General features: G+C 60.8%; 3 protein-coding genes across 4 annotated transcripts; all 3 read left to right on the forward strand.

The window, feature by feature from the left end:
* Nucleotides 1-30: 30 nt before the first annotated feature.
* Nucleotides 31-5,058, forward strand: MADCAM1 (mucosal vascular addressin cell adhesion molecule 1). Its single transcript, XM_056512678.1, has 5 exons — nucleotides 31-2,628; nucleotides 2,862-3,128; nucleotides 3,228-3,539; nucleotides 3,837-4,400; nucleotides 4,549-5,058. Exons 1-5 carry the CDS (start codon nucleotides 2,577-2,579, stop codon nucleotides 4,659-4,661), a joined length of 1,308 nt encoding a protein of 435 aa, XP_056368653.1. The 5' UTR covers nucleotides 31-2,576; the 3' UTR covers nucleotides 4,662-5,058.
* Nucleotides 5,059-5,354: 296 nt separating this feature from the next.
* TPGS1 (tubulin polyglutamylase complex subunit 1) lies at nucleotides 5,355-6,298 on the forward strand. 2 transcript variants are annotated; one of them, XM_056512867.1, is made up of 2 exons: nucleotides 5,355-5,685; nucleotides 5,763-6,298. In XM_056512867.1, exons 1-2 carry the CDS (start codon nucleotides 5,360-5,362, stop codon nucleotides 6,289-6,291), a joined length of 855 nt encoding a protein of 284 aa, XP_056368842.1. In that variant the 5' UTR covers nucleotides 5,355-5,359; the 3' UTR covers nucleotides 6,292-6,298. The 2 variants fall into 2 exon arrangements, with proteins under 2 accessions (XP_056368842.1, XP_056368843.1); XM_056512868.1 differs by having other exon boundaries at nucleotides 5,355-5,655.
* Nucleotides 6,299-6,563: 265 nt separating this feature from the next.
* On the forward strand, nucleotides 6,564-12,009 carry CDC34 (cell division cycle 34, ubiqiutin conjugating enzyme). The gene is made up of 6 exons (XM_056512866.1): nucleotides 6,564-6,654; nucleotides 6,821-7,696; nucleotides 9,910-9,996; nucleotides 10,472-10,569; nucleotides 10,894-11,028; nucleotides 11,141-12,009. The coding sequence occupies exons 2-6, from the start codon at nucleotides 7,118-7,120 to the stop codon at nucleotides 11,349-11,351; spliced, it is 1,110 nt and encodes a 369-aa protein (XP_056368841.1). The 5' UTR covers nucleotides 6,564-6,654; nucleotides 6,821-7,117; the 3' UTR covers nucleotides 11,352-12,009.
* Nucleotides 12,010-13,090: the final 1,081 nt, after the last annotated feature.

A 13,090-nucleotide genomic window follows, 5' to 3' on the forward strand; every position in this document is an offset into this window, starting at 1 on the left:
AGAATATGTGAAAATCTGGGACAGGTTTGGGAGAGTTGGGTCGGGGCTGCCAGTCCCTGCCCCAGCCCAGGATGGGAAGCAGGTCCCTGGCTCCTGCCTGCCCCACTGGAGCCTCCTCCTGGACTGGTTTTTAGTAGCCCCGACTCTATTGTCTTAATTTTCAGCCAGGCCTAATTTAGATCTAATCTGACTCATTTAAACACTCTTTGTGATGGCTAAGGAAGGTCCTGGGTGACTAATATAATCCCAGAAAAAATAAACACATCCAAGTCAGCTCTGGGATGGGAACTGGTGCTTGATGGATGGTATCCTGGAAAAATGAGCCATTACACAGCCAGTTGCTTCTGTATGCATTTCCTCTGGACTGGAGCTAGCTTTTGTTTTGTTTCCATCTTTAATTGAGAGAAAACCTCCAACTTGTCTTGTGTGACGTCGCTGGAGAACAAAGGGCAGGTGTTGCAGTGCAGGATGTTGTTGACCACCCTTCCCCCCCGGTGTGGTGATTCCTGGGGCAGTGGCAAAGCCTTGTCCCTTCTGGTGGTGACAGCCTGGGGCTAGACCCCAACCCGAGGGGCTCTGGGGGTATCCTGTGCTGCAGCCAGCACTCGTCCCTTGGTGGTTTGTGTCTCCACACTGAGCTATTTTGTTTCCTGAGCAACATCTCTGGACAAAGTATTGCCCGGCACAAATCCCCGCGCCTGCCCTGCGGGAGAAAGCACAGCCGGCTTCCAGGAAAGGTGTTCAGGCCCCGAGTCTGGAAAACCATCATTCCCTTCTTTCCTTCAAAGGCTTCCTGTGGGGTGGAAAACACTCCCGAAGCTTGCTCCTTCTGCCCTGTGCACGCAAGCTGGTGATGTCCTGATGTTCCTGTGCTGTGCCCAGGGCAGCAGCAGCTCCTGTCTCCTCTGGGGTGGGGGAAGGTCAGAATCCATGGAGGAGAGGTCCCAAGCAGGCAGTGGAATAGGGGTTGAGGTGGGTCCACAGCTCTGAGCTGTATTGGGGGCTCTGCCACATCACTTTAAGCTGGGCCAAGTCTCCTGACCTGCCCCTGGCTCGGTGGCTGAGCCATTGGAACTGCAGGGTTGTCAGATTTCCATTACTTCACTTTCCTCTGCGTTGCTCCCTCTGTGGGAGGCTGGGGCAGCTCTGGGCACTTCCAAGCTCCAAAACAGAGGAAGTCCAGCACAGGGTGCTGGGTTTTCTGGTAACTGCTAATTTCTTGAGGTCCAGGAAGGTCTAGGGAAGACTCTTTTTAAGATGAGGTGGTTCCATAAATGCTCAGCTCTTATTCAGACACTGATTATGGGGTTTTCTCATCGCAGGGCCACAATCAGGGTTATGGGAGAGGAAGGTGAAACCCTGGCACCACATTTCTGTCCTCAAGGTTCCCAGACTCAATTCTGGGAAAAGCCTGACAGTGTGGGAGCAGCCCTGGCCATGGCTTGTCCCAGGGTTGGGCAGAGGGGCTCTGGTGGCTGCTGGAAAATCCGGGAAGTGGCTCTGTTAACACAGGATGGAAGGAACAAAAACCCCAGCATCATTAATCACCTGCTTCGGCTGAGTGTGCATATTTGGTGGGGAGTGTTTACAGAGCACTTTCCTTGCTCAGAGGCCTCTGGCACCCTCAGAGAATTAATGGCATGACCTCCTAAAAGGATGCGTGGCACGCCCAGTGCACAGAGTTGCATCTCAGAACAGTTCCCACATGAGAAATGTGCAGGTCTTGTGATGTCACTGGGTGCAGAGATGGGCACGTCCCTCCCTCAGCCCTTTTGGACCTTCCCTGGCCGTGGGTGCAGCCTGGAAGGAGGGGATGGGGCAGAACAGGACTCATCTCTCCACGGGGAGCTGATCAGGAGGGGGGTGTGATGCCAGACCCAGCATGGACCCAGGACAGATGCTGAGGGCCTTGAGGTTGGATAATGCAGGGTCTTCAACACCTTCTCTGTGGTAACAGTTTCTCCAACTTTACCACAAGACCAAACCTCATAGGAACAACTGTTTCCATCTCTGAAAAAAAGCCCTGTTTGAGGAATAAATGCACCCAGCACCAGGGCTGACCATGGACCCTGGCTCTGCTTTGGGCCCTTTTCACAACCGTGTGTCCCCAGCAGCTGTTGGGGTCATGGAAAAGCTGGTTTGCCAGGGGCTCTGGGGGAGTGATGTAGCCTGCAAAAAACAGGGGTAGAGCTGGATCTGAGCCACATCCCGGGGTGCAGATGTCTGTGCAGGGCTCCCCAGTGGGGTGATGGGGGCCCCTGCAGACACACGGGGACCCTTTGGGACAGGGGCTTTCCCGGGTTTGAGGGGGCAGCCGACTCGGCCGTCGGCTGGGCGTTGTGCAAGAGCCGAACTTGGAAGAAAATCAGAAACCTCCCTCTGGAAATACCCCTCGGACTGGAAGTTGTGGAGGTCCTGGGGCCGGTGCTTGCGGGGGCGGTTCCTTTAGGGCTTAAGAAGGGCTGAGGTTGGAGCCGGCGGCCAGAAGGAGACAGCCCCGGCCAGCGGCACCCGCTCCTGGAAGGGGGGAAGGAAGGAAAGGAGGGAAAACCAGCCCTGCTGCTGCCCTGTGGGTGATGGAGCTGGCTCCTGTCCTTCTCGTCCTCGGCTCGCTGTGGGGCTGCAGCGGTGAGTGCCACGGGGCCAAGAGCCACCCCAATCCCCCGACCCGCTGTGCTGCCCTGCTCTGCTGCTGCTGCTCCTCTCCTTGCTTCTCCTTACTGCCCCAGGACCTCCCTGTCACTGAGCCGTGACAGCCACCCTGTCCCCAGGTCGCTGCTGTAGCTCCTTGTCCCGGTGCTCAGAGCTGTGGGGTGCCGGTGGCTGTCCCCTCCCTGACCCCGCGCTCTCCTCCTGCCCAGGACGCCCTGCTGACAGGCTGGTGGTGACACCGCGGGAGCCGGTGGTGCCCTTTGGGGGCTCGACAGAGCTGAACTGCTCCTTGGCCTGCGCAGGGGGCAAGGTGGAGTGGAGAGGGCTGGACACCGCCCTGGGGACCATCTCCTCCTTCTCCACCCACAGCATCCTGCACATTAGACATGCCACCGTAGCCACGGAGGGCATGAAGATCTGCCAGGGCAGCTGCCAAGGGCAGCACTACCAGAAAACTGCCACGCTGAAGGTCTATGGTAAGTGCTCCCAAACCCTGGATCCCCAAGGTACCCCCTTTCTTCCTGAGCTATGCTGTGCTGCCAAAAATCACCCTTGACGCTGCCACTCCTTTCCAGCCCTCCCAGACACGCTGAGGCTGGAGGCAGCTCCCCACATCCTGCGCCCGGGGTACCCTGCCAGACTGAGCTGCTCAGCCACGCACCTGTACCCTATCGATGGGGTGGCCCTCACCTGGTACCGGGGGCACCAGGTGGTGAAAACAGACTTTGATGCTGACGACGACGATGAGGAGCTGTATAAAATTGTTTCCATCCTCTCTGTGGATGGGACAGAGGTGGAAGAAGGAGTGGAGTTCAGGTGTGAGGTGACACTGCATGTTGGGCAGAAGACCTTCACCAAGGTGGCATCTGTGGTGGCAAGTGCTGAGGGTGAGTGCCAGGAGGGGCTGGGGATCCCAACCCTCATGTACCCCATTCCCTGGAGCCAACCCCCACTGGCCTGTGATCCTTGGAATAGCTCTGCCAAGCTGGAGCAGCCCTGGATTCTGCACCACTCCTGAATCCCCCATCCCCATCCCTGTACCTGTCCCTCCTGGCAGTGCCCCTTTGCTCCTGCTCACTGTGCCCAGGGGTGGAGGAGGTTAGGGCTGTAGTGAGGTCACCTGAGACCAAGGCTGTTTTTTTTTTTTGGTGACCTGTGATCAAGGCTGCTGTGTGTGTTTACAGCTGTGACGGAGCAGCTGGCGGCCAAGGTCACCTCCACAGGGAGTCCCAGCACAGCCAGGCCTGTGGCCACCACAACACTTCCTCCAGGGCCGAGTGTCCCTACAGGTGATCTCACCACAGCACGGGAGCCCAACACTGGGACCACCCTGGATCTGGCTGCTGTCACCAACCCCCCCTCCACGGAGCCCTCTGTGCCCCAGGACCTCATCGCAGGCAGCCCCACGGCACGTGTGGCCACCAGCACCCTCCCTGGCTCTGGCACGGCGGGGACAGTGCCATCTGCGGGGACAATTCCTGCCTGCAGCCTGCAGATCTGGTCGCTGCCTCCCACCGGGACGCGGGGCAGGGCTCTGCGCATCGAGTGCCACGCTCGGTGCACCGGGAACGCCACGGTGGGCTGGCTCCGGACCCCCGCAGCCCTCTCGCAGTACCGGGAGGAGAACGCGGGCAGCAGCTCCGCGCTGCGGCTGGACAGCGCCCAGCCCTGGCACCAGGGCCACTACCAGTGTGTCCTGCTCGGCCACCGCAGCCAGATGGTCACCCTGGAGGTGATGGTCATGGATGGTGAGTGCTGGGGATCTGCGGAGCACTGCTCTCACTCCCTGGGTGGGGCTGCGGCTCCTCGTGTCGGTGCAGCAGTTGGTGTTGGGGGATTCGCTCACCCCTCGGCATTTGCTGCCCAGGCTGCAATAACAGCTCCTTGTGTTTGCAGATTCCTTCAGCTCGGGCCCTGCCATTGCTATGGGGACAGCGGGATCGCTCTTGGGGCTCATCGTGACCACTGCCGTGTCTCGACGCCTGTGGAAACGATTCAGATCTCGGTAGCAGCTGCCCTAGAAGTGGGAGCAGCCGGCTGTTGGCCCCAGCCCTCCAGCCGTGTCCCTGCTGTCCCCCTGTCTGTCGCTGGCCTCGCTCGGCCTCTGGACGGCAAGAAGGAGTGGGAGCAGGAGGGCGAGCAGCTGCCTGCGGCTGCCGCGGGAGACAAAGCCTGGCAGGGCAATGAGCACAGGCGACAAACGGACGCGTCCGGGGCTGGATCCCCGCGGGCTGGCACCGAACTCTGGGCTGGGCCCGGCGCCTGGGGCTCCCGGCACCTGCGGACGGGCGGCAGCACGAAGGCCGCTTGTCTGTCACAACAGAAGGTCCGAGGCAGCCCCGGGGGCAGCTTGGGCTCGGCAAGCGGGTGGGACTGATGCTCCAATAAAGAGTTGTTTCCTTTCGAGCCCTGAGCAAGTGTTCTTTGGGCCTTGGCGGTCCCGGTCCCGCGGCCCCTCACCGGCCCGGGGCACCGGCGGCATCCGCGGCGCCCGCCCGGTTGCCAAGGGAGGGGCATCTGCCCGTAGTAAACATGGCGCTCGCGGCGTTACCGTTGGTAACGCAGCTTCTTTGACCACACTCAAGATGGCGGCCGTAACCTCCCCCAATGGCGGCGTTCTGGCATTGCCTTCCTGCCCACCGATTGGCTGCCAGCGTGCAAGATGGCGGCACGGAAACTTCCGGCCCGGGCGGAAGCGCGTTCCAAGATGGCGGCGTACGAGAAGCGGCGAGCGGCCGCCGCCCCGGTGCCGACGGGGGGCAGCGGGCTGCCGGAGGCGGGGCGGGCAGCGCCGGGGGGCAGCGGGCTGCCGGAGGGCAGCGCGGCGGAGTTCCTGCTGCGAGCCGGAGTCACGGCCATGGTGCGGGAGGCGCTGCTCAAGGTGCTGGAGGCGCGGCCCGCCGAGCCCGTGTCCTTCCTAGCCGAGTACTTCGAGCGGCTGGTGCTGGCGGAGGCGGCGGCGGAGCCCCCGGGGCCGCCGCAGCGCCTGGCCCGGGCGCTGTGGTACGTGTGCTTGGCTCATCACTCGCACAGGTGCGGCGGGCGGCGGCGGGGGGCGGCGGGAGCGGGGGGCGAGGCCGCCTCTCTGTGTCTGTGCCCTGTCGCGACAGGACGGCCTTCGACAGCAACGCCGGCGCTGCCTACGAGGTGCTGGGCTGCGGCGGGCGGCGGCGGGCGGCGGGCGTGGACGGGCGGCTGTACAGCGAGCTGCTCCGGCTCATCTGCCAGCGCGGAGCGGCCCCGGCCGAGGCGGCGGCCGAGCTGCTGCGCCGCGTCCGCTGCCGCGACCACGAGGCCGTCCCGTTCGACGTGTTCCGCTACGGCGTGCTCACCTGCTGCGTGCTGCTGGAGTTCGCGGCCAAGGCCGACGCGCTGTTCGCCGTGCTGGGCGCTGGGGACTCGGCGGACACGCGGCTGTGCCAGGCTGTGCTGCGGGCGCTGGAGGATGCGCTGGGCACCGGGCACGGCTCGCGGCCCGGCCGCTACCTGGAGGCCGGCTCCAGGCTGGGCCCCGACAGGCTGGCGCTGGCCATGGACCAGGCGCTGCAGGAGAGGAAGCTCAGCTCCTCCATGAGCAGGGAGGAGTTCCTGAGGAAAGCCACCGCCCTGTTCATAGCGAAGGTGAAGCCCGTGGAGTGATGCCGGGTGGGAGCAGCGCTGGCTGCGGCCACTGCCGGCCCTGCGGGGCCCCCTCCAAGCTGGTGAGCATGGAGCCTTGGTTGGGCACTGGCTGGAGAGCCTTGGTCTGCCCAACAAGAGATTCCCAGTTTCCACGCTCCCTGCCCTGTTCTGATGGTGTCCAGCAGCTCCGTGTCCCTGCGTGCAGCCTTTCCCTGGCGTGGCTCCTCTAATCCAGCTGTGCTGGGAGATCCCTTTTAGGTGTTATCCAGGATTGACATGGAGGCTGTGGCCGCAGAGCTGCTTTGGGCAGTGAAATGACCCAGAAGGAACAAAATGTGGGGCTGGGCTGTGGCTGCACAGAGGCAGCTGGGAAGCACTAAGGTGATTTGGGATGTGGAGTGCAGGCTCTGGATGAGACACATCCCCTTCCCCCGGGACCAGCTGCGTGTCGGGCCGGGGTTATTTATTTAAACTTGTCTGATCATTATTTATACTGTTCAATTCCTGGTTTGCTGTAAGACATTAAAGCTTTTTTATTATTTTTTAGTGGCCAGTTTCTTAACCTCCTGGCAGCGTGAAGTGCCAGAATGAGCTGCAGCAGTGCCCATATCCCTGAGGCAAGCCCCGTGCTCAGGGGTTAGTGTTGGCAGCAGGTGCAGGACTGTGGAGCACCAGAGTGGAAGAGCTGGTGGGAGGATCCCCGCGGGCTCGGGATGTTGTGTTGGGCGGATGTTCTGCTCCCTGCAGGCAGGACGTGGTGCTGTTGTGGGTGAGGCTGCGGGTGGCGGCTCCTGACGCAGGCACAGCTGACGGGATGTGACACAAAAGGAGGTGCGAGCCGGGGATGCCAAAGGCATCATTCCGCTGCGGCCGTGCCAGGAGCAGCCTCCGCTCCCGTTCCAGGTGCTGTGAATTGTCACACAGGTATGGCACCTGCAGGCTGACCCGGGGCTGCGCTCCGGGCCGGGATTCTGTGTGCTGGGGAGCCCCGGGGCGGCTGCCGAGCATTGGATTCTCTCGGTGGGACGGCGCGACCGGGAGCGCTGCGGGCACCGGCGGGGCCGCCCCGCCCATCACCTGCCCCGCCCCGCGCTCTGATTGGCCAGCGGTGCCCGTAGGGGCGGCGCCCGCGGTGACCACGCCCCTCACGGGACTCCAGCCCCCGCCGCGCCCCGCGTGGCCCCGGTCCCGCCGCCCCCCCGCGCCCCGCAGCGGCTCTGCGCCCCCCGAGAGCCCCGGTACCGGCATGGCGCGGCCCCCCGTGCCCAGCTCGCAGAAAGCGCTGCTGCTGGAGCTGAAGGGGCTGCAGGAGGAGCCCGTGGAAGGATTCCGGGTCAGGCTGGTGGACGAAGGGGACCTGTACACCTGGGACGTGGCCATCTTCGGCCCCCCGGACACCCACTACGAGGGCGGGTACTTCAAGGTGAGCGGTGGGGGCAGCGGGGAAGGCTCGCGGTGTTGGGGGAGATGGGGCTGGGGGGGGGCCGAAGGCAGAGCAGGAGGTATCGGGGGATGTGCTGGGTGTTTTGGGGAGGGCTGAGACCCTGTTGGGGGGCTATGGGTGAGGGAGGGTGTCCCGGGTGGGTGTAGGGGTCGTTACAGAGCTGCTCCCGGGCTTGTGGGCGTGTTGACGGCCAGGGAGAGCTGGGTCTTTAACTGGACACCTGGGGGACCCCGGGGCTTCAGAGTGCTCCTGACAGGGAGCTGGAGCGCAGGTGGCTGCTACCAAACTACCGAGGGTCCCCTTCGTTGTGAGGAGCATTCGGCCCCTTTGGGGACTCTGCCTTAACCATCCCCCTGCCCCCCCGGTCTAAGGGTGCAGGACAGCGGGCTCCAGGTCGCTGATGTTCCCTCTCCTGGAGGGGATCCGAGGCACTGCCACCCGACCGGAGGGAAGAGAAAGGTCCCTCGAGTGCAGACAGAGACAGCCCAGGGTGGGAGCTGGGTTGGGGAGTGAGTGTCGTGGCTTGGTTTGGGGTTTGAGGTGGAAGAAGGTGTTTGGAGGCCCCCTCGGTAGGATGTGTGTGCGCTCTTCCCAGGTGTTGTGCAACCTGAGGTAGCTGTTTTCTTCCTCTTTCTCATCCTCCCTCCTCCACTGAGCTCTTGTGTTTTCATCCTGTTGCTGTCAGGGTGGGGATACACAGGGTGAGTCACTCAGGGTTAGCTGTGTTTGTTTTCCAGGGCTGGCAAAGCTGGTGCCTCAGAGCCAGATTTCATCTCTCCACTGAAGTGGAGTTTTTTTTCCCCATAACATCTTGGCATGAGACCCTCTGAACTCTCACCCTTTCGGCCACTTGTGCTCCTGTTGTGTGCTTGAGAGCTTCCAAACTCGGCACTGAGGGTGCTGGTGAGACTGTGCATAAGAGGAGAACAGAGGGGCTGAGTCTTCCCCAGCCTGTGGGGACATCAACCTGTTTGTACACAGCAGGGTGGGGTTGTTGCTGCCCAAGCCCCCTTTGCCATCGCTTTGCCTCAGCTGGTTTTGTTCTGATCCCCTCTGACACAACAAAAGGGATTATTCTGTGATGTTCAGCTGTTTGGCTAGAGCCCAGCATGGGGCCGAGTGTCACTGCCCTGCACTCCACACACACAACACAGCCCCCACTGCACTTTTCCCTCTTTCCACCCCCTGTCCTGTGCCATGGATCCAGTGTCTGGATTCTCTTGTACATGAACAGGGGGAGCAAGAAATGTTCAGGGAGTTTTCGTGTTGAGTCTTGATCTGGAAGTTTGCTCCCAGGGCCTGGAAACAGCTGAAAGCTGAATCAGTCACTGTGGGGTTGTGCAGCCACACAGGGAGAAGCTGCCCCCGTTCTCTTGGATTCCTGGTGCTGGTGGTTTGGGGAGCAGCTCTGAGGATTGTGGGGTGTTGCTGTAAGTCCCTGTGCCCCCTGAGGCTTCACTCAGAGATGGACAGTGAGCCCTCTTTGCCCAGTCTCAGCCCTGTGGGCTTGGCTGCTGTGGGAGGAGCTGGTGGTGGCTGAGTGTCCCTGCTGGAGCCCTAGGCTACAGCCTGAGCTTCATGTGATTTTATTTTTAGCCCCCAAGCTGTGCGCTGCGGCCAGTTTGGACTGTGTCTGTTCTCAGAAGTGACAGGCTATTTTTAGATTCGGTGTGTTCATCAGAGCACCAAACACCTGATGCTTCCTTCCTGTGAGTTCTGAAGGGTAAACAGACTTTCCTCCAGTGGCACAGCCATGGTCTGTCCCTGACAGCAGCTCTGGAGGGTGACCCAGACTCTCTGCCTGGCTCTGTGTGCTAATGTGGGGTTTGTGCTGGGTGCCAACATTGCAAGCTCCTGCTGGTTCCCCTGCATTGGAGAGCACTGAATTAGTACCCATTAGCCCTGCTGGACAGGAGGGTATGGGCAGGATGGAGTCAAGAAGCTGCTGCTAGTCACAGCCCCTTTGCTCACCCTACTCTGTGGTGAGAATGTGTCTCTGGGGCCAGCACCCATCCTGCCCCTGGGGCCAGTATTCTGCCCACAGAGCTGGCTGGTGCAGAGGCTCTGTCCCAGCAGGCGCCCAGCTGGGCTTGGCAGAGGTTCCTTTTTCCTGGAGTCGTCAGAAGCTCTGTGGTTTTTGTCCCTTCCTTCTCACAAGCTGGTGTTCACATCTCCTTATGGTTCCCTTGCAGGCTCGTCTCCGGTTTCCCATCGACTACCCCTACTCTCCTCCTGCCTTCAGGTTCCTAACCAAAATGTGGCACCCCAATATCTATGAGGTAGGTCCCCTGGCACCGCCAGGAGGCTCTTGGACAGTCAGTGGACACGTGTGCCTCTATTGTGATGGCACTGGATGCACATGCCAACCTTTGGCACTGGACACTCAGTGCCTGGCACAGGGAACACCGCTAACAAGCTCACGACAGCCCTTTGCTGTCCTACTTCCAGGTCAGCCAGGCTTTGCAGGCCTGATGGCTCCCACGCTTGGGGACATTGTGTCTATGCCAAGAGTGGCTGCAGGGCGGGTGACCTGCCTGGCCCTGGGGCCTGTGCCAGGGGCACAGCGTGCTGGGCATTGTGCAGCCTGACCTGTACAGTGCTGGCAGTCATGGGGTGCTTGTCCACTTTGTGTCCCTCCTATGGGACTGAAGGGACAGCTGGGGCTGCCTCACCTGGCTTCAGCCAAAGGGAAGAGTGAGTGAGGAGATCCTGGGGCAGCAGCTCCTGAGGATCCCATTTCTCCTGTGCTTTCAGACAGGTGATGTCTGCATCTCCATCCTCCACCCGCCCGTGGATGACCCGCAGAGCGGGGAGCTGCCATCGGAGCGCTGGAACCCCACCCAGAACGTGCGGTGAGGGCTGGGGGGGACTGCAGGCAGGAGGTTCATCCAAGGGCAGGGGTGGGAAGGTGGGAGGATGGGGACAAGAGGTGCCAGGGGCTGGTGAAGGTTCTTGGGCTGTTGAATTTTGCTGAAGAAAAGCCAGAGCTTGTGTGTGGATGAGTGCAAGCCCAACAGCCTGTGTGCTGCTGGCCCTGCCTGGCCTGCTCCCCTTTGCTGGGACCTCTCTGCTGTGCAAAGCACAGAGCTTTCCCACAGACAGAGTGAGGCTGCTGGCACTGCTGGGGTGCTGCTGACCCGACTCAGCTCTTACCTGCTCATGTTTATTGATGCCAGAACCATTCTGCTGAGTGTGATCTCACTGCTGAATGAGCCCAACACGTTTTCCCCAGCCAACGTGGACGCCTCTGTGATGTACCGCAAGTGGAAGGAGAGCAAAGGGAAGGACCGGGAGTACACAGACATCATCAGGTGTGTGCTGAGCCTGGGCCTGGCAGCACTGGCTCCACTGGGATCCTGTGGGACATGGGCTCTGGAGGGCTGTGGTGCAGAGCTCTGTTCTCACCCCCCACTTGTCCTCCAGGAAGCAAGTGCTGGGCACCAAGGTGGACGCTGAGCGGGACGGAGTGAAGGTCCCCACCACGCTGGCTGAGTACTGCGTGAAGACCAAGACTCCAGCCCCAGATGAGGGCTCAGACCTCTTTTATGATGACTATTATGAGGATGATGAGATGGAGGAAGAAGAAGAGAGCTGTTATGGTGATGAGGATGACTCCGGCAATGAGGAATCTTGATGGGCCTCTGGCATTGCAATACTTACTATAAACTGCTGAATTTTACCTCAACTAGAACAAACTGGTTTGAAGTTAGGATCTGTCAGCCCTGAAATTAACTCTCTACCTCGCAGGGAGACTGTTCTGCTGTTGCAAAGGAAATCCCATCGCCGTCTTTGTAGGAAAAAAATAAACCCCCTATTTTATAAACTTCCTGGGGGGTGGGTGAAGAGGGGGAAGCTGTGTTGGGGTGTTCACAAAGCCACAGAAACTGAGGTGCTGGTGGCTCTGCCTGGCTGAGGAGTGACAACCAGGCCTGGTGTTGCTGTCCCTCATTTGGGTATGTTCAGCTTCTTTTCAGCCTCATGGGGTAGGAGCTTGTGGGGCTTGTGGGGGGTGGTGAGTGGTTGCTTTGGTAGGGGGGCAGCATGTGAGTGCTGTCTTGGCTTTCAACACCTTTTGGGGTTCACCCTGCAGCCATCAGGACCCTTTTGCCTTCCCTGCCCAGGATGCTGGAGCTGTGTTCACAGGGAGGAGGACTTACCCAGCAGCCACCAGCACTGAGTGTGTGGGGATGGTCTGGTTGCGGTTTTTAACTAGCTGGGGAGATGGGGTCATGCTGAGTAATTCTGCTTCTGGGTTTTTTTTGGACACTATTTAATAAAGTTCTTCCAGGGAAGGGTTGTGATGCATGGGTGAGGCTCTGCCAGGTCTGTGCCCAGGCTACAAGGGATTTGTGTCTGGCATGGAGCTGTGGTTGGATGGGCTGACTGCTCTCCTAGGACGGCAGGGCAGCTGTGGGTCTCACAATAACCCTCTTTCCACCTTGTAGAGTGGTCAGGAGGGTCTGGGCAGGGTTGCCTCTGCTCTGGAGAGCATCTCTGCCCTTCCTGGGCAACATTCAGTGCCCCTGCCCTGGAGCTGCGGCCAACACTCAGTCTCTGCCTGGTCCAAACCCTCCAGTGCTGCACGGGGAAGGTGTTTGTCTTCTCCCTCCTCTGCAGGCAGCAGACCTGCCTGTGCTCAGTGGTAGCTGACGGTGCTCCAGGGATGCCCAGGGCTCTTGCAGCTGCTCTGATCCCAGCTGGGTGTGCCCATAGCCCACAGACCAGAGCCGGCTGGGACATGCGAGCTCCAGAGGCTGCGGGGAGCTCCCAGCCCGGGGCGCTGCCGGCGCCTTCTCCAGCTGGGATGGGGTGAGCAGCCTCGGAGGGAGCCAGGGCAGGGACGAGGCCCTGGCAAAGCGCCTGCCTGAGGCTCCTGCCCCTGCTGCACAAAGCTCGTCAGAGAGGTAATGAGCAAAACTTCCCTCGCTTGGAGTCGTGCAAATGGGATCAGGGCTTGAGTGACACCTGCGACTGCACGCGGCGCGGGCATGTGCTTTATTGCCTTAGGAAATGAGGCTAAAAGGTGAATAGGATTATTGTCGCTTTATTCAGGCCTGGCAAACGGCTTCCAAGGTCACCCGGCCGGCACAGAGCAGCAGCCCCGGCTGCTTGTTCACAGCCAGCCCCTCCTTCCTTTCCTGGGGGGCTGCTCTGTGCACCCCCAGCAGCCTCCCCCATCCCAGGGCATTGCCCATGTGCCCTCTGCCTTTGCTGGCTCTCTGTGGCCAGTTCCCTCCCCAGTGCTGGATGCTGGAAGCCACCCAGATCAGGACCAGCTCCTCAGCCTGCGGGTGCCACGGGCACCATACTCCACGAATTTCTGCACCACAGGAGCCGTATTTGCAAATCCCCCCAGTGCAAGGGGAGCCCGGC

This window comes from Oenanthe melanoleuca, chromosome 28 (genome assembly GCF_029582105.1).
Source record: "Oenanthe melanoleuca isolate GR-GAL-2019-014 chromosome 28, OMel1.0, whole genome shotgun sequence".
Taxonomy (NCBI): domain Eukaryota; kingdom Metazoa; phylum Chordata; class Aves; order Passeriformes; family Muscicapidae; genus Oenanthe; species Oenanthe melanoleuca.